This window comes from Amphibalanus amphitrite, unplaced genomic scaffold, assembly GCF_019059575.1.
Source record: "Amphibalanus amphitrite isolate SeventyFive unplaced genomic scaffold, NRLGWU_Aamphi_draft 000526F_arrow, whole genome shotgun sequence".
NCBI lineage: Eukaryota > Metazoa > Arthropoda > Thecostraca > Balanomorpha > Balanidae > Amphibalanus > Amphibalanus amphitrite.
Genome location: NW_024882020.1, coordinates 201,638 through 225,086, shown reverse-complemented (window position 1 = coordinate 225,086; position 23,449 = coordinate 201,638). Strand labels below are relative to the sequence as shown.

The 23,449-nt window shown below is 45.6% G+C and overlaps 1 protein-coding gene and 1 long non-coding RNA gene across 2 annotated transcripts; both read left to right on the top strand.

The window, feature by feature from the left end:
* Positions 1-704: 704 nt before the first annotated feature.
* LOC122393257 lies at positions 705-16,022 on the top strand. Its single transcript, XM_043389125.1, has 10 exons — positions 705-832; positions 1,078-1,143; positions 1,625-1,774; positions 1,994-2,168; positions 2,717-2,862; positions 3,276-3,396; positions 6,046-6,182; positions 6,450-6,564; positions 6,977-7,125; positions 16,012-16,022. Exons 2-10 carry the CDS (start codon positions 1,119-1,121, stop codon positions 16,020-16,022), a joined length of 1,029 nt encoding a protein of 342 aa, XP_043245060.1. The 5' UTR covers positions 705-832; positions 1,078-1,118.
* A 1,140-nt stretch (positions 16,023-17,162) lies between these two features.
* Positions 17,163-22,652, top strand: LOC122393267. Its single transcript, XR_006258670.1, has 7 exons — positions 17,163-17,181; positions 17,518-17,625; positions 17,828-17,911; positions 18,183-18,305; positions 20,988-21,098; positions 21,201-21,311; positions 22,555-22,652. It is a non-coding gene; the product is annotated as an uncharacterized LOC122393267 (long non-coding RNA).
* The last annotated feature ends 797 nt before the right edge of the window (positions 22,653-23,449 follow it).

Sequence of the window (23,449 nt, the reverse complement as noted above, 5' to 3'; positions counted from 1 at the left end):
CGGCGAGTCGAATGGTGCTATTTTTGTTTCCGTACGAGGTCTAGAACTTCCAAAAAAGTCATTTTTCAAAATTTTTGTGTGTCGTGACGTCATACAATTTTGAATAACTCCCACATTTTTGAACTGATTCTTCTAAAACTTGGTATGTAGGTGCACATAGACCACTTCTCTGACATATATTCCGTTTTTTTCGATACACTCAAAATTTTGGATTTTATAGCTATTTTCCCAAAAAAGTCAGTTTTTTGAAAAAGTTTGGGCCAAAATCCAAAATTTTCAAAAAACCGAGATAGCCATTTGATAGACAAAGTAGAATTACGTATATCCTTTTTGTTACGTCTTGATTCCTTTAAAAATGAAGATGTTAGCGGCGTTTGAACTTTTGCCGTTTTTGAGGCGAAAATTGCGAACATGACGTCACTAAAACGTCAATTTCTCAAAAATTTTCCGACGGATTTCGCTCAAATTTTCAGGGAACGTGTCAAATTGATGTAAGAAAAGGTACTGAAAGTTTGGCGTCGCTGCGCGCCGCCGTTTTTGAGATATTGCAAAAATTCGCGAAGGGGGGGTAAAATTTACCCCCCCAGCCCCGCGCGGGGTAATTTTCAACCAAACCACTTATCTGCTACTGTGAGTGATTGAAAGATATAAGAAGATGCGATGACAATCATTATCGTATAATTGATGCCAATACTTTCCTCAGATGCATTCATAAGCCTAATATTCATTATTGCACTGGCCAACGCTCAGGCGGAGCTTGAACAGGTGCATTCTATCTTTTTGAAGATCAAGAGGCATGGATTCAATAATCGTCGGCCTCTAGTACATGGATGTAAGCAGAAAATCCTTTTCGAGCATAATGATATAATCAGTTTGTAAACATGCAACGGTGTAATATTTGTATTGCATGACAAATCTAGATATCGTATTAAAATGAACGTCATCACATATGTTATAGTTGTAAAGCGGATTGATGTAACGTTGATAATCCCGACTGCATTTGAGTCGTCCCTAAACCGGTCTAGAATTTGACTATATGGTGACATACCAAATGTCACTCATCCAAGCTTATTTCAGGTGGTCCAGGCGTTGTTGGAGATGAGTGCAGCCGTTTGGTGATGGCTTACAGCCGGATGAGAAAGTGTAAGGACCGGACGTAACAAATTAATTTGAGTGTTTTTTTTTTACAAAAGTGTCATCGGTTTGTTATCTGCCCCCCCCCCCCCCCCATTTCTTTGATAACTTATCGGTATGTTGCAATTTGTAAAACGTAGCATCGAACACTTTAGCAATGTTTCATCTGTCGTACGGCATATTTCCTTGGGAGCAATTTACCTAATTACGTTAGCACTAGTCACAGCCAGAGAAGAGTTTTGCCATTTTTGCATTGATTAGTCGTCTATGTCTCGAACGGTGGGAGGAAGTGCACCTTTAAATGATCACAATGACTAACATTGCAATTAATGATTATAATTGGAATCGTAAATATGCCTAGGAAATTCACCAATAAAAAGTACCGCATTATTTCCACCATAAATATGTTCCATTGCTTCGACAAAAGCTATTTAATTAAAAAGCGCTATTTTTTATACAAAGTCCACTGACTTCACCCTTGCTATCACAGATCCTTGCGTCACGCGATACGGGAACTTCCCCGTTTCTCACAACTCGCAAAAGTTCTTCCGCTGCAGGGGCGACATAGTTACGCTAGAGGACTGTGGCAATTCCTACATCTTCGATCCCGATGTACGCTATTGTGTGCTGAGGAAAAAAGGTGAGTGGATTCGCACACCAATCGACTGGCGCAAATAATGATAAATGGAAGCGCAAATAATTGATGGAAGAAGTATCGTGTAAGAGTTTTGGATGGCCGTATTACTTATTTCCTGGTATGTCTCTCGCATAGAAGTGCAGTTTTTGTAAGGGACGCTCTTTTCGGTTCAGGGAATTACCGTAATACAATAAACTATCCGAGCATGTCTGACTTTTTCAGCTAAAGAAACTTCCAAGAAAGAGAAGAAAAAGCAGACAAATGAAACCCAGAAACGTGATGAGAAATCATCACCACAAAATGAAACATCGTCTCAGCAAGTATGTCCCAACGGCTTCTCCTCAATGCTTATGTTGCAAGAGGATTCAGCTGACAAGGACATCACTGAAGCATGCCGGTAATATCCAGTCACAAGCCGCAATATTATTGTTGTTGACAGTTATGTAATTAACTTCAAACTCGGCGGAGTTAATTTCAGTTTTGTTCATGCATCAGCTAACCGTATATGTTTAATGTATTAAAGATGATATTACGCTTTTATACACGTCTGTTAAAAATATTTGCCTGTCATTGTAATAACTCAAATAAATATTGAAGGAAGTTAAAAAATAAAATCAATCAGTTTGGGAATATTAATTAAAGTGACTGACCCTAAAATTGTTGACAATATTTTCAGTTAAAATGGTTTTTGAGTCAATTTTACAAGAGAAAAAACTTAATATGTTGGGCTTTTATGAAGAAAGTTTTTTTTTGCAAGGTATATTCATTGAATTGTTTTTATGCTATGATGTCGAAAAAAAATATCCGAAACCGGAAATATGACTTTACCGTAACTGGCAGTCCAGCAAACGGTGACTTCCTACCGTGTCCTTGAACGGGCCACTTCGTCATTTGATTCTCCATTTAAAAGCATCGAATCCACACCATGCTGCTCACTTTTTTCAGGAAAAATAAACAATGCAAGCCGAAGCTAGACAAGCTGCGTGAAAGGCAATGTCGCCCCTTCAAATCGTTTCAAACACCGTTAAAATTTATCAAGGCATCAAATATTAACATGCTCAATGTATCTATCAGCAACTCATTTTCACGAGGTGAGTCCCGGCTATCTGCTTGGAAAGAGAGAGAGAGAGAGAGAGAGAGAGAGAGAGAGAGAGAGAGAGAGAGAGAGAGAGAGAGAGAGAGAGAGAAAGAGAAAGAGAGAGAGAGAGAGAGAGAGAGAGAGAGAGTCAGACAGACAGACAGACAGACAGACAGACAGACAGACAGACAGACAGACAGACAGACAGACAGACAGACAGACAGACAGACAGACAGACAGACAGACAGACAGACAGACAGACAGACAACAAACGACTGACGATACATGCCAGACAGAGACAGAGACAGAGACAGAGACAATGACAGAAGACTGATAGTGGGTGACTGCAGGACATCCCCTCTCAGCTGAAGGTCTATGACAGTCTGATTTGATTGTGAGTCTGAGCTGGCGGACTGTCTTTGGCAGAGGCACGATTCTGGTGGGTGTCGGACATCCCCTCGGAGCTGCACTGGCGCTCTCCGGGATACGTGGTGACACTCCAGGACTGTCTGATGCTCTGCCACGATCGGTTCGTCATCGTTGGCACGTGAGTTCTTCGGCACTGTCAGTTGCGTGAATGTCATCTTCAGAGAAAGGTCTATGTTATGGAGCGTAACAGATGTCACCTGACTTGTCCATTTGTCCAATGGCGACTAATGGACATCAATACGATGTTGATGACATGCAGGACCTGAATGCCTTTTTGTCATGCAAGCATGTACTAATGTTAAGATGTGAGAGACCGCCATTAGAAATTTGATAGGGACCTATGCATTTCATTAACCCGCGCCCGGCTGGGGGTCCTGGATTTCCACGCCCTGCTGGGGGGGGGGGGGTGTTTGAACACCCCCCCTTCTAACTCGGCTCCTGGGCCACGTAGCGATACGCGGAAGGCGGCGTTCGAAAGAGCGTCAAAAATAATGACGAAATCACTTCGGTCAATTTTTTGGTCAGGTCAAAGGTCAGGTCACCAGAGGTCATTGAAGGCAAAATTTCGCCGATTTCCAGGTCGAATGTCGACAATTTCCAAGAAGCCAACGCATAACTCGGGAACAAATAGAGCTACAGCGCCGCGGAAAAGCGCATTCGATAGCCCTATTAACGCCCTTTCTGACTAATTTTCTCAGATTTGACCTAACGTCAACGGTTTTGCCTGCAGGGGGCAAAAACTGCAAAAATAGCCGATTTTTTCGGAAACAGTTTTTCTGCAATAACTTTTGACCCAAGCCTTTTACGAACTTACTTTTACCGGCATCGTGTTCCTCTCGTCAAGACGCATCGAATGACCTATAACTTGACCTTGAAAGGTCAACTTGAAAATTTGACCTCAGGTCGAGGTCATGACCTGACCGGAAAGGGTCATGTTGCATATCAGTCGATCCGTATCGTCGAGCTGAACAGATCTAAGGCGTTTTCATCGCTCTAGCATGCCTCTATCAAAAGTTATTTGCGAAAAACTGTTAGATACCATTCGTGACCTAAGATGACCTCAGGGCATAAACAGGGGTCACTGACACCATTTTCATGTTCAGTGTGTCTAAACCACTTGTAATTCAGTGTTTGGGAGTGTTTATATTGTCTTTCGTCCAAAAGAGGCGCATTTCAATTTTCTTCCATTGACTTATAATGGGGAGGTCGCAAAATTGACCTGACCTTAGGTCATCGATATCAAAATTCTGAGATATACATTTTGTACATGCTATTGTTCTTAGCAATCGCTGAAAGTTTCAAAGCGATCGGTCACTCGGTGTAGCTATGACAGACATTGAAACTTTTTATGAGGTGAGGTCACTTCAAGTGACCTGGTGACCTGACCTTGAATGACCTTGGTCTGAAATTTTCACAACATGTGTAGAATTGATGTATGATAAGGTGTACCAAAAACGGCGGCGCTCCGCGCCGCCGTTTTTGAGATATTCGCGAAAAACCACAAGGGGGGGTGTTCAAACACCCCCCCCCAGCAGGGCGCGGGTTAACCCGGCCGGGCCCGGGGGGTAATCCCAACCACCGCAGCCCGGGGGGGGGGGCGTTTTTCGCCCCCCCCCCTGTCTAACTCCGTAAATAAGGGAGATACGAAAAAAAAAAGCGATACCAAACGAAAGGTCCTTACGAGACGATTCTAAAGCACCTAAAATTTTTGACCTCAGGTCAATTTTCAAGGTCAGAGGTCAAGGTCAAAGGCAAAAACCGGCACATGTGTAGTGATCTCAAAGTAAGCCTTCTAGAGGACGGCAGGCTGCATCAAACCGGCAAAATTGGGTGTCAAACGAAAGAAGAGAGTTTGAGGATTCCGAAAATGTGCTCAAAATCAAAGGCCAAGGTCAAGATCACGCTCAAAGTTGACCTCAAACCTGGCACTTTTTCGCACATCTTGCGTGCTAACTTCCAAGATGTTTTGAAATGTTTTGAGGCTTATCAGTTCCCTATTTGTGGTTCATCTTACGATACAAGGCTGCTCAAAGGTCAAGGTCACAGAAGAGTATCCCTGCTAGAGGCTATTTCACTAATTCAAGTTAGTTATAATAAATAAGACAATTTTGCCATCCGGAAGCTCTAAATGAAGGCTGAGAGGAAAATCGATGCCAGATTCGTGATCAGCGGATACAAATCTATCATAAACGACCTTTCATGTGTCAAGGCCAACCAGAGGTCATTCGAGGTCACATGAGGTCAACATAAAATTTGACCTTTTCCGAACAAAATGTATATCATTCGACGCGGCTTGACAAGGCGAATGCGATGGTACCGCTGCCGTAGCTCTAGGACCATTTTTGTCGAAGTTATTTGCGAAAAACTAAAACCACATTTCGGGGTCGTTGACCTGACCTCTGACCTCAGGTCACCAAAACCATTTTTCTATTTTTCTCTAGGTCACACGCTACACAACCGTGCTAGTAATTTGTCTTTATCTGTAAAACTCTATTTTTAGTAGCTATTTGAAGTTTGCGTCTGTGACGCCGAAGTTTGCCGTGCAGGGGTCGAGAAAAATGGACCTTGTGACGTCATCAAGGGGGCTAGGTCCAAACTTTTTACTTCAGAAGATGTCAAATTGATGGGAGAAAAGGTACTGAAAGTGTCGCTTTCCTATCCCTAAGCGTTCGGGAGCTATCGCAAATATTCGCCAGGGGGGGGGGGGGCGAAAAACGCCCCCCCCCCGGGCCCGCGAGGGTTAACACCGATTGATCTCCCTTGACAGAGCAACATGCGCATGTGGAAGCATTCGCGAAGAGAACGCTGATTTCAACGTCTATGACTGGGTGAGGGATCAAAACTCTAAACGACTTCAGGAAAAGGAGGGATTTCTCCTTCATGATAGAGAAACGTTCAAAACAGGTGCGTCTATGAAAACTGATGTGTTGAAGTAGGACGAAATAAGCCGTTTCCACGACAGCCTATCTGGCGAATGCACCTAACCTTCTCGCCAAATCTGCACCTTTGATAACAAATGATGCACCTCTTTGATAATAACTATCTTCATATAATGGTTGTATTTCAGTGTTCTAATCGCTGATAATGTCGGATGATATGACAAGGCATGATCTATTTGCTTTATTCAGTGGTATCGCTTGTGTTTGACATGGTTCGTCTGGCTCTGAACAGTGGGATGGAGCTGCGGCACCAAGCCAACTGGATGGAACAAGCTCCCTGGGAACACACTCAGCCATTGTGTGCTCGCCTGTGTGAAGACACGCGCTTCACACCTCGCTTTTGGAAGGTAGGGTTGAATAAACAGTCTGTAAATGCGTTGGTGCATGTGAGCTATCGCATCAGTAGCCATGTGTCGGAATAGGAGTGAGTTGAAAAACGTAAACAAATAACAGCTGGCTGCAATTTATCTAAATCAGGTTTCAGAGCGGAGTCATACTGGTGATTCTACGTGAGTCTACGTTTACTACGTCGATTCTCGTACTGTCTACGTCAAAGTTCATGAAATTATATCCCCTCCCTTGCCTGATGTCAAAAGGGAATAGGTAAATGCTACGAGTGTGTGTGTGTGTGTGTCTCTCTCTCTTTTTTCTCACTCTCTCTCCCTCGCTCTCTCTCTCTCTCTCTCTCTCTCTCTCTCTCTCTCTCTCTCTCTCTCTCGCTCTCGCTCTTTCACTTGCTCTCCCCTTCTGTCCGTTTAGAGACGGGTGTCACTGCTCTGTTAGCAACAGGACCTCATCCATCACAGCTCTACCAGTGGAGTCCTGCCATCATCCGACCGTTGGACTCAACGCATTTGCCGTTCTGGATGTCGGCTATTGGACCAAAGCCATACAAATTCTGCTAAAAGGTAAGATCTATCAACTGCGTTGCTTGCATGTTACGGTCCAAACTCCATAGACAAGCGGACATCCACATTTACAAGAGTTAGGCGACGAAATACTCAACTTAACCCTCGCACGACCAGGCCATTTCTCATAACACGAACGACCGGGGGGGGGGTTGTTACGACCCCCCCCCCCTGGCGTTTCGAAACGGAAGGTCGTAGAGCTTAGCGGAAAAAACCAACGGATTGCTCTCAACGAGATCTCGCGATTGGTGGTATATTTTTTGGTCCTAGGTCAACATTTGACCTACTTATGACCGGTCAAAGGTCAAATTTTCCGAAAAAATCAAACTTTTTCAACTTTCCGCGGCGATTGCGGCAAAACGGTGGAAGATATCGACTTGAAACTTTCACTATCGTGTTCCTTGATCAATTCTCTATCGTTTGGTATGTATTTCGTTTCCCTAGCTCTAAAAATGGCGCGTTGGGAGCGCCGAAAGTCGGCAAGGTCACAGTCGGCGGCAGAAATTCGAAAAATCAAAATTTAAATTTTTGAAATCTGATTGTATTTTTGGATTTGGGAGGTCCATTTGCTCCCTATAGAAGCTAATATTGCTGCATATTCCCATTGAGGTGACAAGAATTAGCAAAATAGTGGTTCGGGCGCTTTTCAAAAATAGTACCGGACGCTGTTCCTCTTGTGACGTCATAGCTCCGTGACCTGACCTGACCCGGTCAATTTTCTTGCACCACACGATAGCCAATGCTTGCCCCAACATGCATGGGAAGTTTCATCATGATCCATCAAACAATGTGGGTATCACCGGCAGAAAACCTAGGGATTCGGCGCACACGTTTGGTAACTGTCGGCCGGAGGCTGTACCTCTTATGACGTCATAACTCCGTGACCTGACATGACCCGATCAATTTTTTTTCGGCAAAAGATGCGCAAAGGTTGCCCCAGAGGGTATTAAAAATTTCAGCCCGCTACGACAAGCCGTTTAGCGTGCACTTCGAAAAAACCTCAGGGGGGGGGGGGTTGATACAACCCCCCCCCTAGGCGTTCTAGGGTTAATTATTAAGTAATGGGCACCATAAGGTAGGCCATACAATTTTCTATAGTACCGCATTGTCGCTGCAGTCAAAGGTGTTCTGGTTTTTATGCTATATGCCAAAGAATTTTTGCATGTAATCACCGGTGACACGACATATTTCTGCTTTATTGGGTTGGGCGGTGAAGTCTATGACGTCATCACAATGAAAATGGCTTAGTTTTGTAGAGCATTGAATTTTGATCCCGTCACGACTCTCGCTAGTCCACTTTTTATCATAAATAAACCATTAATTGCGGTACAAAGTCAAAACTAAGCCCGAATCCGCGCCCGCAGCGATGTTGATCAAGACAGCCCATATTCAGCCCAGATTCAGCCCGGATTCAGCCCAGATTCGGGACACCTCTGATCAAGCTGAAACTCGCACACAATGTAGGCCATGACATGCCCAATCCACAGTCCAAGTCATTCGGTGGCACTCCCAGCCGTTTGACCTACAGAGGTCAGCAAAGGTCACGTGGCCCAAATTTGCACAGCAGATTGTGGCCCACCCAGTAGAGCTAGAGCGCTAAAAATGGCACCAATCGACTCGCCAGCATCTAATCTTACTTTCCCAACACTCATTTGACCTCTCAAGGTCATGCGATGACCTAAGGTCATTTGTGGGCTATGTCGAAAATACACTTGCACAGCAGTTTTCGAGTAGATGGATTGACCGAATTCCAAATCAAAGCACATCATCGGGTAGCCCATAGGCCGTAGTAACTTTCCTTGAAAACCGCTTTTCGATATGTGACCCCGTTTGACCTCCGCAGGTCAAAATGTGCAAATAAACGACACTCAATACGTCGCAGCCCGGATTCAGCCCAGATTCGGGACACCTCCGATCAAGCTGAAACTCGCACACAATGTAGGCCATGACATGCGCAATCCACAGTCCAAGTCATTCGGTGGCACTCCCAGCCGTTTGACCTACAGAGGTCAGCAAAGGTCACGTGGCCCAAATTTGCACAGCAGATTGTGGCCCACCCAGTAGAGCTAGAGTGCTAAAAATGGCACCAATCGACTCGCCAGCATCTAATCTTACTTTCCCAACACTCATTTGACCTCTCAAGGTCATGCGATGACCTAAGGTCATTTGTGGGCTATGTCGAGAATACACTTGCACAGCAGTTTTCGAGTAGATGGATTGACCGAATTCCAAATCAAAGCACATCATCGGGTAGCCCATAGGCCGTAGTAACTTTCCTTAAAAACCGCTTTTCGATATGTGACCCCGTTTGACCTCGGCAGGTCAAAATGTGCAAATAAACGACACTCAATACGTCGCAGCCCGGATTCAGCCCAGATTCGGGACACCTCCGATCAAGCTGAAACTCGCACACAATGTAGGCCATGACATGCCCAATCCACAGTCCAAGTCATTCGGTGGCACTCCCAGCCGTTTGACCTACAGAGGTCAGCAAATGTCACGTGGCCCAAATTTGCACAGCAGATTGTGGCCCACCCAGTAGAGCTAGAGCGCTAAAAATGGCACCAATCGACTCGCCAGCATCTAATCTTACTTTCCAAACACTCATTTGACCTCTCAAGGTCATGTGATGACCTAAGGTCATTTGTGGGCTATGTCGAAAATACACTTGCACAGCAGTTTTCGAGTAGATGGATTGACCAAATTCCAAATCAAAGCACATCATCGGGTAGCCCATAGGCCGTAGTAACTTTCCTTAAAAACCGCTTTTCGATATGTGCCCCCGTTTGACCTCGGCAGGTCAAAATGTGCAAATAAACGACACTCAATACGTCGCAGCCCGGATTCAGCCCAGATTCGGGACACCTCCGATCAAGCTGAAACTCGCACACAATGTAGGCCATGACATGCCCAATCCACAGTCCAAGTCATTCGGTGGCACTCCCAGCCGTTTGACCTACAGAGGTCAGCAAAGGTCACGTGGCCCAAATTTGCACAGCAGATTGTGGCCCACCCAGTAGAGCTAGAGCGCTAAAAATGGCACCAATCGACTCGCCAGCATCTAATCTTACTTTCTCAACACTCATTTGACCTCTCAAGGTCATGCGATGACCTAAGGTCATTTGTGGGCTATGTCGAAAATACACTTGCACAGCAGTTTTCGAGTAGATGGATTGACCGATTTCCGAATCAAAGCACATCATCGGGTAGCCCATAGGCCGTAGTAACTTTCCTTAAAAACCGCTTTTCGATATGTGACCCCGTTTGACCTCGGCAGGTCAAAATGTGCAAATAAACGACACTCAATACGTCGCAGTCCGGATTCAGCCCAGATTCGGGACACCTCTGATCAAGCTGAAACTCGCACACAATGTAGGCCATGACATGCTCAATCCACAGTCCAAGTCATTCGGTGGCACTCCCAGCCGTTTGACCTACAGAGGTCAGCAAAGGTCACGTGGCCCAAATTTGCACAGCAGATTGTGGCCCACCCAGTAGAGCTAGAGCGCTAAAAATGGCACCAATCGACTCGCCAGCATCTAATCTTACTTTCTAAACACTCATTTGACCTCTCAAGGTCATGCGATGACCTAAGGTCATTTGTGGGCTATGTCGGTCAATATGTCGGTAATTCGGTCAATCCATCTACTCGAAAACTGCTGTGCAAATGTATCTTCGACATAGCCCACAAATGACCTTAGGTCATCGCATGACCCTGAGAGGTCAAATGAGTGCTGGGAAAGTAAGATTAGATGCTGGCGAGTCGATTGGTGCCAATTTTAGCGCTCTAGCTCTACTGGGTGGGCCACAATCTGCTGTGCAAATTTGGGCCACGTGACATTTGCTGACCTCTGTAGGTCAAACGGCTGGGAGTGCCATCGAATGACTTTGACTGTGGATTGGGCATGTCATGGCCTACATTGTGTGCGAGTTTCAGCTTGATCGGAGGTGTCCCGAATCTGGGCTGAATCCGGGCTGCGACGTATTGAGTGTCGTTTATTTGCTCATTTTGACCTGCCGAGGTCAAACGGGGTCACATATCGAAAAGCGGTTTTCAAGGAAAGTTACTACGGCCTATGGGCTACCCGATGATGTGCTTTGAGTTGGAATTCGGTCAATCCATCTACTCGAAAACTGCTGTGCAAGTGTATTTTCGACATAGCCCACAAATGACCTTAGGTCATCGCATGACCTTGAGAGGTCAAATGAGTGTTGGGAAAGTAAGATTAGATGCTGGCGAGTCGATTGGTGCCATTTTTAGCGCTCTAGCTCTACTGGGTGGGCCACAATCTGCTGTGCAAATTTGGGCCACGTGACCTTTGCTGACCTCTGTAGGTCAAACGGCTGGGAGTGCCACCGAATGACTTGGACTGTGGATTGGGCATGTCATGGCCTACATTGTGTGCGAGTTTCAGCTTGATCGGAGGTGTCCCGAATCTGGGCTGAATCCGGGCTGCGACGTATTGAGTGTCGTTTATTTGCTCATTTTGACCTGCCGAGGTCAAACGGGGTCACATATCGAAAAGCGGTTTTCAAGGAAAGTTACTACGGCCTATGGGCTACCCAACGATGTGCTTTGAGTTGGAATTCAGTCAATCCATCTACTCGAAAACTGCTGTGCAAATGTATTTTCGACATAGCCCACAAATGACCTTAGGTCATCGCATGACCTTGAGAGGTCAAATGAGTTTTGGGAAAGTAAGATTAGATGCTGGCGAGTCGATTGGTGCCATTTTTAGCGCTCTAGCTCTACTGGGTGGGCCACAATCTGCTGTGCAAATTTGGGCCACGTGACCTTTGATGACCTCTGTAGGTCAAACGGCTGGGAGTGCCACCGAATGACTTGGACTGTGGATTGGGCATGTCATGGTCTACATTGTGTGCGAGTTTCAGCTTGATCAGAGGTGTCCCGAATCTGGGCTGAATCCGGGCTGCGACGAATTGAGTGTCGTTTATTTGCACATTTTGACCTGCCGAGGTCAAACGGGGTCACATATCGAAAAGCGGTTTTTAAGGAAAGTTACTACGGCCTATGGGCTACCCGACGATGTGCTTTGATTTGGAATTCAGTCAATCCATCTACTCGAAAACTGCTGTGCAAATGTATTTTCGACATAGCCCACAAATGACCTTAGGTCATCGCATGACCCTGAGAGGTCAAATGAGTGCTGGGAAAGTAAGATTAGATGCTGGCGAGTCGATTGGTGCCATTTTTAGCGCTCTAGCTCTACTGGGTGGGCCACAATCTGCTGTGCAAATTTGGGCCACGTGACCTTTGCTGACCTCTCTAGGTCAAACGGCTGGGAGTGCCACCGAATGACTCGGACTGTGGATTGGGCATGTCATGGCCTACATTGTGTGCGAGTTTCAGCTTGATCGGAGGTGTCCCGAATCTGGGCTGAATCCGGGCTGCGACGTATTGAGTGTCGTTTATTTGCACATTTTGACCTGCCGAGGTCAAACGGGGTCACATATCGAAAAGCGGTTTTTAAGGAAAGTTACTACGGCCTATGGGCTACCCGATGATGTGCTTTGATTTGGAATTCGGTCAATCCATCTACTCGAAAACTGCTGTGCAAATGTATTTTCGACATAGCCCACAAATGACCTTAGGTCATCGCATGACCTTGAGAGGTCAAACGAGTGTTGGGAAAGTAAGATTAGATGCTGGAGAGTCGATTGGTGCCATTTTTAGCGCTCTAGCTCTACTGGGTGGGCCACAATCTGCTGTGCAAATTTGGGCCACGTGACCTTTGCTGACCTCTGTAGGTCAAACGGCTGGGAGTGCCACCGAATGACTTGGACTGTGGATTGGGCATGTCATGGCCTACATTGTGTGCGAGTTTCAGCTTGATCGGAGGTGTCCCGAATCTGGGCTGAATCCGGGCTGCGACGTATTGAGTGTCGTTTATTTGCACATTTTGACCTGCCGAGGTCAAACGGGGTCACATATCGAAAAGCGGTTTTTAAGGAAAGTTACTACGGCCTATGGGCTACCCGATGATGTGCTTTGATTTGGAATTCGGTCAATCCATCTACTCGAAAACTGCTGTGCAAATGTATTTTCGACATAGCCCACAAATGACCTTAGGTCATCGCATGACCTTGAGAGGTCAAATGAGTGTTTGGAAAGTAAGATTAGATGCTGGCGAGTCGATTGGTGCCATTTTTAGCGCTCTAGCTCTACTGGGTGGGCCACAATCTGCTGTGCAAATTTGGGCCACGTGACCTTTGCTGACCTCTGTAGGTCAAACGGCTGGGAGTGCCACCGAATGACTTGGACTGTGGATTGGGCATGTCATGTATCGGGGTTACATGAGCACAGTAAATACGTATTTAGCCGCTAATTCGAATTAGGAACGCATTACCGACTCATGTAGCCACCTGCTAGTACGAATCGGCGATCCGATCCGCGGTTACATGAGCAAAGCAAATACGTATCACGATCGGATTCACCGCTAATGCGAATCAGGAGCGTACTACCGACTCATGTATCCACCTGCTAATACGAATCGGCGGTCCGAACAAAATCCGCTGGGAAAGAGGCTTAGAAGCGAATAGGACCAAGATACGTATTACAGGAACTATTTCTTCGCAAAAAGAAACATTAAAATGCAAAATAATAGGTATTTTTTCATTTTCTTCTTTTGAAATAATATTAAAAAAATATGTCGGTATTTTGTCAAGTTTTCAACAATAAATATAGTGAAAACCAAATAGTAAATATCCACATAATTTCAGTTGAAACATTTTTCTGACAGCACTACAGACGAATCAAGAGAGGCAATTGCCCAATGAGTCAAAGCAAGACAACTTTATGTTCAACTTTTTTTTGTTAAGTTAATTGAGAATGTTTTGAGCAGATTAAATGCAAAAAAGACATAAGATAATAAATTTTTAATTTAGTCACCTCTATTGCTACGGAAGTGCGCCACATTTGTATGCTATTCCGTTTGTAATGCGCATCGGGCCGAGAGCCAAACTAGATCCGTTTGACGTCACTGATACGAATTTGCTCATGTAGTCGGTGCACTGAATGCGTTCTTGGGGAGCTGATGCGAATTAGCGTAGTGCGTATTTGGAACGGATCGCTCATGTAACCGAAACGTCCGAGGCACACGATTCGGGCCGTATTTCACAAGAACTATTCTTTGCTGACTGGAAGCGTCAAAATGCAAAATACTAAGCATTTTTTTATTGGCTGCCCCGTAGAAAATAGCAAAAAAAAATGTTGGTATTTTGGTTTAGTCTTTGCATGTGAAATAAAATGAATGAAATATTTTGATAGATAATTTTTTCTGACCACCCTGCTGTCGCTGCATGGCGAATCAGTGCCCACTGAAACTTTGTTTTCAAGAAACAAGAAAACTTTGTTTTCATTTTTTGATTTCATGTTAATTTTAAATGTTTTTGAGCCTATCAAATGATAAAAGTATTTACAATTTAGCTCAGTCGTCCCGGTAAATGCCGCAACTGCGCCATGACTGTACGCTAATCCTATTCCGTTTGTGATGCGAATTACCGGCCGTCGAGGAGTCAGCCCGGGTGAGCCAAACAAGATCCGTTTGACGTAGATAAAACGAATTAGTCTCATGTAACCGGTGCCGTAGATCCGTTTGTGGGGAGCTGATGCGCATTAGCGTAGTGCGTATTTGGAACGGATCGCTCATGTAACCCCGGTAATGGTCTACATTGTGTGCGAGTTTCAGCTTGATCGGAGGTGTCCCGAATCTGGGCTGAATCCGGGCTGCGACGTATTGAGTGTCGTTTATTTGCACATTTTGACCTGCCGAGGTCAAACGGGGTCACATATCGAAAAGCGGTTTTTAAGGAAAGTTACTACGGCCTATGGGCTACCCGATGATGTGCTTTGATTTGGAATTCGGTCAATCCATCTACTCGAAAACTGCTGTGCAAATGTATTTTCGACATAGCCCACAAATGACCTTAGGTCATCGCATGACCCTGAGAGGTCAAATGAGTGCTGGGAAAGTAAGATTAGATGCTGGCGAGTCGATTGGTGCCATTTTTAGCGCTCTAGCTCTACTGGGTGGGCCACAATCTGCTGTGCAAATTTGGGCCACGTGACCTTTGCTGACCTCTCTAGGTCAAACGGCTGGAAGTGCCACCGAATGACTTGGACTGTGGATTGGGCATGTCATGGCCTACATTGTGTGCGAGTTTCAGCTTGATTGGAGGTGTCCCGAATCTGGGCTGAATCCGGGCTGCGACGTATTGAGTGTCGTTTATTTGCACATTTTGACCTGCCGAGGTCAAACGGGGTCACATATCGAAAAGCAGTTTTCAAGGAAAGTTACTACGGCCTATGGGCTACCCGATGATGTGCTTTGATTTGGAATTCGGTCAATCCATCTACTCGAAAACTGCTGTGCAAGTGTATTTTCGACATAGCCCACAAATGACCTTAGGTCATCGCATGACCTTGAGAGGTCAAATGAGTGTTGGGAAAGTAAGATTAGATGCTGGCGAGTCGATTGGTGCCATTTTTAGCGCTCTAGCTCTACTGGGTGGGCCACAATCTGCTGTGCAAATTTGGGCCACGTGACCTTTGCTGACCTCTGTAGGTCAAACGGCTGGGAGTGCCACCGAATGACTTGGACTGTGGATTAGGCATGTCATGGCCTACATTGTGTGCGAGTTTCAGCTTGATCGGAGGTGTCCCGAATCTGGGCTGAATCCGGGCTGAATCTGGGCTGAATATGGGCTGTCTTGACGGACATCCCGCAGCGGCCGTTAGCACAGTCCCCTATGGTAAACAGGTTAGTTCACATTCCCGCCGCTATGCGAGCGGCGGCGGCGCGACCTGTCCTCATGTCCGCCTTGGACCGTAACCGTGCTGCGTAACCTTCTGTGAATGCTTTACAGGCTATGGATAAGTTTATCTCAGTTCTGGATTGCTGTGATAGTCAATTACAAGGATTGATACAATAATCCATGTGTAACATATTAACCGTTTTTACGACGACTACCTAGTATACATTTGGTGGACAGATTGGTGCAGATTGGGTAAAATTAGGTTCAATGTGTTTTATAAAGGTAATTCGTTTAGATTGTACACACAGAAAAATATTAACACCGTTAGCGGTGTAATTGCACAGTACATATCTGAGCACTTGAGGAAAGTTAATTTAGTCCCTTCCCCGCTTAAATTACTCGCGCTTCTAAATGAACACCAGGAAGAAGGTAATAAAACACTGTTAGGAGGGTTGGGTGTTTTGCTACATGTAGTAAAACACCCAACCCTCCTAACAGTGTTCTTTTACCTTCTTCCTGGTGTTCATTTAGAAGCGCGAGTAATTTAAGCGGGGAAGGGACTAAATTAACTTTCCTCAAGTGCTCAGATATGTACTGTGCAATTACACCGCTAACGGTGTCAATATTTTTCTGTGTGTACAGATGCTAACACACCTCATTGTTCTTTTCTTTTTACATTATTTTCAAGTAAGATCCTGAAATAAATTCATGATATGAAAATATTTATTGTAAAAGAGATTTGGTGCAGATTTGGTCAAGTTAGATGCATTCGCTAAATAGCCCGTCGTGGAAACGGCTATTGTATTTCAGGAAATATGAGTGTGTCGTGGGAGCACGATAAGCCAAGACACGTCACTTGGAAGACAGAGGGAGCAAGGCGGGACATCGTCGGCTGTTTGGGAGCATGTGCTGCCACCGAGGGCGTCAGGTGGATCGCCATCGGGGCGTAAGTCATGAAAGCATCAAGTAGTTGAATAAGAGGATATGGTGCATGTCATGTACAGTCATTTTGACATCACATTCCTGTTGCCAGCATCGCTTAGTCACTTGCTTAGTTTGACCATGGATGAGATAAGTGTGATCTTATCCATGGTTTGACAAAGCTAACGATTTAACACTGTTTCCACAGGGCAGGATGCCAGTGTGGTGTACCTAATCCCTTCCTGAAAAAGAAGGCGGCACTTAAACCGATTGTGGTACACGACTCGAGTCACAAGTACAACAGAGGCCATATCCCATCACGGTGGTTTCTTCTGATCAAATATAACGCAGGTCGGAGAGGTGAGAATCTTATGTCGAATGAGTAGGTATCCACCTTTTAAAGTGAACCAGAGGGCGTTCGGTTAAATCACTGGTGTGCTAGAATTTGAGTCAGAATTGCTAATAACTAAGAAATTGATTCACTTAATCTTAATATAGTTACCTGATTTGAATCTTCTAATGAAAGGCATAAGGTAATACATAAGACACAGCTACGTTGTAGGTATGCGCGTTTGATTACCTACAACAAAATAATGATTTACTTACGTGGCTTTTATTTCAACTCAGTATAAGGATAGCCAAAATTGATGATCACCTTTTACATTATAAGGAATCACAAAATGTATTATATTTCAGTATTCCGGCCCAGGACGTTCGGCAACACCCAAAACATCAGTCCACCTCAGTCTGGGTCCGTTGCAGTAAACGGCACTGCCGCACTGCATTTAACAGAAGCATCTGTTGGTGAGTCGATCAATGAAAAATAGTTTTAACCCTCCCTCTTTATTGATACCCACTAAATAATTCAGCTATATTTATTTAGATTTGATCAAATGATCTATTGAACTCCAAGCTGTGAAACAAACATCCTTCTCCGTTTTAACCATACAAAATTAGGATTGAACAAGATCCTATGGTCGTGCTGAAGGACATACCTTCATTTCAGAATTGAATATGAGAAGGACAACTTTACAAAACATGAAGAGATTCGGCTATAACCGAATACGCAGTAGTTTTGTGCCTTCAACCGGTAAGCAAAATAGGCAAGCAATCAAATTCATACGCGTACCTGCACTACAATGTATAATGCAATAGCACATCATGACTGCGTGTTTTCGTTGCATTAAAAAAATGGTTGGTGCAGTTAGCCTCTAATATTTGATCCTCATAAGCAATATCATCTGAGGGTCAAGGCACTTACGACATATGATACGGGTCCCTAAGTTCTAATTGTAGAAGCATGCATCTAATACTTAAATGCAATAAAAACTATGTAAATTAACGGTGTTTATAATTTTCAGCCTCATCAAATCTCAACCAGGATATTCAGAGCTCGGGGAGTTCCTCAAATAAAGTTAAAGAAACCTTTTCGAACAAAACCGGGCAGCCTGCTCGCATACTCGAGGATATCAAATCTTATATTGGTGAGTCGCTTTCGATCGTGCGAATGATCAGTCGTACTACCGAGTTCAGCAGCATTCTCAAAATACATTCAATTTTCCCTAACATTTTGACAATTAATGTTTATAACCCGCGCCGGGCCGGGGGGTGTGCGAAAAAACCCCTGTGGTTTTTCGCAGATATCTCAAAAACGGCGGCGCGGAGCCGCCGTTTTTGGCACACCTGTTTGTGCATCTTTTCCGCGCATGTTGTGAAAATTTCAGACCCAGGTCGCCTTAGGTCAGGTCACCAGGTCACGCCAAGTGACCTCACCTCAGAAAAAATATGAATGCTCGTCATAGCTACACCGATCGATCGATTGCCTTGAAACGTTCAGCGATTAATAAGAGCAACAGTATCTATAAAATGTATATCTCGGAATTTTGATAGTGGTGACCTAAGGTCAGGTCAATTTTGCGGCCTCTCCATTAAAAGTCAATGGGAGAAAATTGAAAAGCATCTGTTTTGCACGAACGCCATTCTAGACACTCTCAAACATCGAGATGTAGGTACAATTGACACACTGAACCGGAAAATGGCAACTGTGACCCTTGGTTATGTCCCCGAGGTCATCTCAGGTCACGAACAGAATCTAACAGTTTTTCGCTAATAACTTCTGATAGAGAAATGCTAGAGCGCTGAAAACGCCTTAGCTGTGTTCGGCTAGACGTTGCGGATCGACTGCTATGCAACATGACCTTTTCCGGTCAGGGCATGACCTTGACCTGAGGTCAAATTTTCAAGTTGACCTTTCAAGGTCAAATTATAGTTCATTCGACGCGTCTCGACGAGAGGAACACGATGCTGGCAAAAGTAATGTCATGGCTCTTTTGAGTCAAAAGGTATCGCCGAAAAAACGTTTTTCGTAAAAACGGCTATTTTTGGAGTTTTTGCCCTCTGGAGGCTAAACCGTTGACCTGAGGTCAAATCTGAAGACATTATTCAGAAAGGCCTGTACAAGGGCTATCGAATGCGCTTTTCCGCGGCGCTGTAGCTCTATTGGTTCCCGAGATAGCCGTTGGCAGTTTCAAAAATGTTGAAATAGTCAACATTTTACCTTTGGTGACCTCTGGTGACCTGACCTTTGACCTGACCCAAAAAATGAACGAAGTGTTTTCGTCCCTATTTTGGACGTTCTTTTGATTGCCGCTTACCGCGTGTCGCTACGTGGCCCAGGAGCCGAGTTAGAAGGGGGGTGTTCAGACACCCCCCCTCCGGCCCGGCGCGGAATCTCAGAGCACTGGCCCGGCGCGGGTTAACATTGAAAATGATAAGACCCGGAAATCAAAATAGTACAATGCAGCAGCCGCAGCGATTTCTGGGTATCTCTGGTCTCCAAGTCCTAAATTTCGATTAAATGTGAAAGAAATAATAGTTAACCCTCGCCGGCCGAGGGGGGTGTTCAGAGTTCAGAAATAATAGTTAACCCTATGGGGGGTGCCGCCCCCCATAGGGTTTTTTCGCGATAGCTCCGAGTACGCTGGCGATAGAGAGCTGAAACTTGGCATACCTGACCTTTGATTCAAGCCGGATCTTTTGACACCAACCGCATTTTTGGGTCAGGTCAGGTCACTGACCTATGACGTCATAAGTGAACCTCTGCACGGTCTTCAGATGTCGCAACTTCGCAACGCCCTCACTGCCAGAGGAGATGTCACAGGGAAATGAAACTTGCAGGATCTAGTATCCATTATGAGTCTCACAACTTGTATATCTCGGATTTTTCCTAAAGGTCATATGAGGTCAGGTCATTTTCGTGACCTCACCATTATAAGTCAATGGGGAAAAACACAAACTGCTATTCTGGCGCTGGGAACGATCTCCAACTATCTCAAGCACACAGAATCGTGATTTTATGCACTCCTTGCAAGGTAAGATGCGTCACTTTTGCAATGTTGACCTTGCGTGAAGTCATTTATGACGTCATCAAGGTCATATTAGTTTTTCGTCAATAACTCTTGATCAAATTGAGCTATCGAGTCGGGAAAGCCACCAATGGACTCAGGAAGACCTGCCGAATCGAATGATATGCGACATGACCTCTTTCGACCAACTTCGTGACCTGGGGGTGCTGACCTGACCTTGACCTGAGGTCAACACCCCAAGTTGACCTGACCCGGACAAAAAGTATATCATTCGACGCGCCTGAGCAAGGCGAACACGATGCTGCCAAAATCGCGGCTCTGCGGCCGTTTTTTGCGAAGTTATTCACCAAAAACTGAACCGTACCTTGGGGCACTTGACCTGACCTCAGAGGTCACCGGTTGACCTGGGACCTTAAAATCGGGTACCAATCTCTGCGTCTCGTAACGGCGCACACGCTCGTTTTTTCCGCGACGCGCTAGCTCCACCAGGGGCGAAACGGCGAGGGGGGTCGTTCCCGCCCACCCCCCCCCCCCCCCCTCGGCCGGCGCGTATGTAGAAAACCAATAGGTCCGGCGAGGGTTAAGAGCAAATAAATGCAAATAAATGCAGCTGAGACTCCCAGTTCTAGCTGCATAATTTCATTTTTGCCGGTTTAGGGTTTATTGAGTAAAACTAACAAGAAATAAGATTTAGTCAGTGAGGATTCAACTGTTTGTGAAAAGAATTATGCAATCTTGTTAAAAATAAAAACACACTTGAAAAGACTTGTTTTCCTGTGAACTGTCACTCGTTCATTGCAGGAGATTACTTGAAGAAAACAGCAAGAGCAGAAGGAAAATTCGGATACGAAAGAAATCCATTCTACTGGAGGCACTCAGTCGAAGAGGATGCTGAGTTCAGAAAAACGCGATGTAAGTTCAACTCTTGGAGACTGAAGAGTGCTAGAAACTTTGTGAATTAAAATTGGAGAGGCATGGAAGTGATGACATTGTAAAACGCAACCATTTTTGCAGTTTCTCTGAAGAAATCCAGACTGGGTCTGACGAAATACCGGTCGGTGTCTACCGGAGAGGAGGTTGGATTTTACCGCAGTGCAAAAAAGTCGTCAGGTCAGCTTTTCGTCGGTGAGTATCGGCAGGTTTTGAAGCGTAAAAGTGTTCAAAATTTGTCAATTTCCAAGACAATTTCTTGCGCGTCTAATGATTATGAGAACTATTGCATTTCTATAACTGATGTTCCACGAGCGACTAACTGGAAGTTTGCATTTATGCTTAATTATGAGTATGAACACGAATATAATTTTGCAAATGGCCCGGAGTGTACAAAGCACATTGATGCACGAGTCAGGCTAATTTAAGCACGAGTGCACAAATAGACGAGCGCAGCGAGTCTATTTGTGCACGAGTGCTTAGCTTAGCCGACGAGTGCATCAATGTGCTTTATATACTCTGGGCCATTTACAAAAACTATTATACCATCCGGTGCATTCTATCGTGCTTTCCCATGTGTTTAAAAGGGCTAATTTTGGGGAGTTGTAAGACAAAAGGACATGGAGGTTTGGGGGGGGGGGACTGTAAAATATACACGCGTGCATAAATCTTTCATTTATTTCTTGAATCGTCAATCGATGATAGGTTTAGAAATCAGCACAATGTTTACACATATATTATATTCGCACTGAACCGGAACGCAATAATAAATTAATGGGGCTTTGCAGTCGCGCCGTACCTTGTAGTCAAAGTTCGATCACCTGCCGGCTCTGATAGTTTTGGCAGCGAATAACTGAGCCTAAAGCACGTGCACTCTGCTCTGCGCCGGCCGTGGCCCAAAATGCATAAATGAGATGCGCCCACCACGTGCACACCGCTAAGCCCATCCCCTCGAAAAGTTGATGTGACAAATAAGTGCACGCGTACGACTTGGCGCGAAAATTTGACCCCCGTAGCCTTTACCGTTCCCGAAAAATAGTCTGTTTTTGCCGTTTCCAATGTTAACCATAGGTGCACGTGAGCACGAGCCAAGGGCGCACCCCAAGCCGCATTACGTCCAAAATCTAATGCAAGCTACGTTGTCATGTGACCCACACACCCTGAAAATTTCATCGCCGTAGGTTAACGAAAGCCGCCACAGTAAGCGCTAAAAGAGCGTACCATACAGTCATAGAGCCGTTCACAAATTTAAATTTGTGCACGGCAACCTTCGAATTTGTAAACGACAAATTCTCAGTGAATGCACCGGACGGCATATACTAATAGTTAATATTTTACAGTGTGTCCATTTGAACATTTTTGGAATAGTGGCTAATTAGTGAGCACAGTGAGCCAGGTAAATGAAGACTCAGCTAGCAAAGAACTCTGTCCTTTTTAGTAAAGCCAACACTGTTCAGTAGCTGCCTCAGTCGTGCTGCTAACGAGTCAGGCTGGCTGGACCTCGGAAAGAAACCCGATACGCTTGAGAAATGCACGTTTGGCTCGACTAGCCGCAACAGCGGCGGTCGGGCCAACGACCTTTCTCTGGCTGCGAGCGAGCGCCATCCAGCGCCATCTACGCAGCCGGGTGCGGCGCGCGTCAGTGTGCGTCAGCTCGCGTCGACGAGCGCACGCGAGTGTTTTTGTTTTGCGGGGCGCACACACGTTTTTGCCATTCTCGCTTCTCCTGGCCCTCCGGTGAGTTGTCAATTGGCGCGGACTACGCCTAGCAGAAAAAGGGGCGGGTGTCCGTCTGTCGATACGTTCATGGCTCTCGTGTTGCGCCTGCAGGGTCGACGCGAATTCCCGGCCCACTCATTGCGCATGAATGCGCCGGCTGCATGATGTATCCCGCGGGGTTCGGTTCTCGGCATAACACTAAGGTGCTTTATCTACGCAATGCCCCCATGTCGGTCACCCCGTCCATTTCCGCCGCAATGATTCTCAGGCCGTCTGTTTTCTTTTCGCTCGGTTATGACACGATGCGTCCCCGTGGTATTGAATTGTTGCTATCATCAGCGCACGTGAATTCTCAATTGCATGCACGCCCCTAGCTTTCCCGATGTAGCTGGTTCGGCCGCTGTGTGTTTCAATGCTGCCCTTGTGTGTGTGCGTGTCAGGCCCCCGGGCATTGTTACCGGGTACCTGCGGCCCGGGGACGGCCATCTTGGATGGATGTTACTGGCGGCGGCCCGCGTCTCGCGCCGTCTTCCTTTGTCTTGCGGGTAAGCGCGACGGCTCTCTACGCGCATGCGCCGTCGGCAGGTGGCGCCGCCCGCTGCGGGCCGGGCTGC